Source organism: Scylla paramamosain, chromosome 41, assembly GCF_035594125.1.
Source record: "Scylla paramamosain isolate STU-SP2022 chromosome 41, ASM3559412v1, whole genome shotgun sequence".
Lineage (NCBI taxonomy): Eukaryota > Metazoa > Arthropoda > Malacostraca > Decapoda > Portunidae > Scylla > Scylla paramamosain.
The window spans coordinates 8,079,467-8,081,966 of NC_087191.1; the positions used below are offsets into that span (position 1 = coordinate 8,079,467).

Sequence of the window (2,500 nt, forward strand, 5' to 3'; positions counted from 1 at the left end):
AAGTGGAAGATACGTAGATCGAGGTACAAGAAAGGTATGGAGAAGTGGAATGTGGCCAGGAATGAGGCGGAGGCAGGTGGAGGAGGTGGAATAATAGATGGAAGGCCGAGAGCTATTGCAGACCACTTCCCACTCGGTATGAAGACGAAGAGAAAAGTGGAGTAGGAGTGGAGAAGGGCACAGGAAAGGCGGAGGATGGTGGAACAGGGGCATGGGGTGGCAGGAATGAGGTGGAGGAGGTGGAATAGTAAAAGGAGGATCGAGAAATTAGTATAATAGGTAGGGCATGAGACGGGAAGAAAAAGTGGATGAGGAGTGGATACGAATGCGGGAAAGGCTCGAGGAGGTGGAGGAGGGTGGAATAAGGCAATGAGGAGGCAGAAATCAGGTGGAGGAGGTGGAATAGTAAATGCAGAGTCGAGAACTGATAATGTTAAGTATGGTAAGGTGTAGAAAATGTGGATGAGCTGTGGATTGGGACACGAGGAGGGCTAGGAGAGACTGGGGGAGGTGGAAGAGGGTGCTGGGGAGGCAGGAATGAGGTGGAGGAGGTGGAATAGTGAGTGGAGGGCTGGTGAGTATCATGGCAGCCGTCGGGATCTGGCGGTGGCGACAACTGCAGGATACTTACTGCTAATTTTCATCCCCGGGAAGGATACGGAGGGCGGCCCTTTATTCGCATCGGCGAAGCTGGTCGTCCTGGGTCGTCCGCTCATCGTCGGTAAGGTTCAGACAGGGAGGGAACACGATAAAAGCCCCGTTTCATTTCACTGCGAAATCTCAGCCTCGTAATGGCGCTGGAAGGTCCATCATTTTCTCTCTCTCTCTCACTCTTCCCCGCGCTCACAGGGGCACTATCGCCTCACCAACCCCGAGGGAAGGCCATATCTCCCGCCGGAGTCCACGCCAGCTACGGAGGGCCAACACATGGGGGTATCTAGGGGTGGATATTCTTATTTTCCGTGGCCGTGGTCTGCCCCGCGACGCGCCGAGAGGGACTGAGGGCCGTTCATTATTGATCGGGCGCCGCGGCTCGGCCCCTTCCACCCCCTCACTGCACGCCCTCGCGCCCAACTCCCCGCCCTCCTCACGCCCTTATTTCACCCTCGCCGCTGCCCTAAACGCCGCCTCCGCCTCTCCCCCAGCGTCAGGTTCCAGGAGATAATGTCTACAGGGTAAGAGACTGCCCAGATACGTTATTGGAACAAGAGGCTGCCATTGACCGCGAGCTAGTCCGCCAATCAGCGGCCGCGACTCACGCCACCTGGGCTTCGCTCCCGGGGAAAAGTGCCACGTTCCCTATTATTGTTTCTTCATTTTTCTCCCTTAGCTCTACTTCCTGTCCTGCCTTGAGGCGCCGCTATCCTACAATGATGCCTAGGCTACAAGTCTGGAGGGTTAATGTAAGGGTGGGAGGGGAGAAAGTGGGCGTATTTTAATAGATTACATCATTTCGTCTCCGTAGGTGAGGCGGGGGAAGGCTGCTCCTGACGTCATGACAAGTGACAATCAATGTCCGCAAGAATTTAATGAATGAACGGTGCTCTCTTGTAACTAAAACACTTAACACTTACACATCTTTACCCTCTAAAACATAGGAAAATAACAAAAAAAGAAATAAGATGGCTTATATATACGAGAAGCAAGTAAGATATAAAAATTATAATGTCGATATTTTGGTTTTCTTACAGCCACTGAGTTTAAAAGAATTTCTTATAACATGTGAATTTACTATAAAATAAGGAGGAAGAAGGAAGGAGGAAGGAGTAATAATATAAGAAGGAGAAGAGGGAGGAGAAAAAAGAGGGTGTGTGGTATAATTCTTGTTCTGAATGAAATATAAATCTCTCTCTCTCTCTCTCTCTCTCTCTCTCTCTCTCTCTCTCTCTCTCTCTCTCTCTCTCTCTCTCTCTTGATAAGAAAAAGAAATCTGAAAGAAAAGAAGGAGTAGATATAAAGAGAGATAGATAGATAGATAGATAGAGATAGATAGATAGATAGATAGATATAGAGAGAGAGAGAGAGAGAGAGAGAGAGAGAGAGAGAGAGAGAGAGAGAGAGAGAGAGAGAGAGAGACTGATTGGTATAACTCTTGTATTAAACGAGATGTAACTCTCTCTCTCTCTCTCTCTCTCTCTCTCTCTCTCTCTCTCTCTCTCTCTCTCTCTCTCTCTCTCTCTCTTCCCCATGTGACCACCTAACCCAAATACACACACAAGGACACACGCACATAGATAACGTACACACGCCACGTACACACACACAGAAACGTACACAGCGTGGGAATGTGTGTGTGTGTGTGTGTGTGTGTGTGAGCACCGTAACAAAAGACGTACACACTGTAGGCAACGATTAACACACATAGATAAATTTACGTACATGAGAGAGAGAGAGAGAGAGAGAGAGAGAGAGAGAGAGAGAGAGAGAGAGAGAGAGAGAGAGAGAGAGAGAGAGAGAGAGTAGCATTCAGAAGAGTGAAAGAATAAAAGAAATACATATA

The 2,500-nt window shown here is 48.8% G+C and overlaps 1 protein-coding gene across 1 annotated transcript in view; it reads right to left on the minus strand.

Annotated features, from left to right (window-relative positions):
* The window catches only part of LOC135092910 (glycogen synthase kinase-3 beta-like), a 33,571-nt gene extending 32,353 nt beyond the window's left edge, over positions 1-1,218 (minus strand). Inside the window, exon 1 of the mRNA XM_063991693.1 lies at positions 632-1,218. Within this exon, the coding sequence (XP_063847763.1) occupies positions 632-716 (85 nt within the window). The 5' untranslated portion in view covers positions 717-1,218. The remainder of the gene's footprint in view (positions 1-631) is intronic.
* Between the last annotated feature and the right edge of the window lie 1,282 nt (positions 1,219-2,500).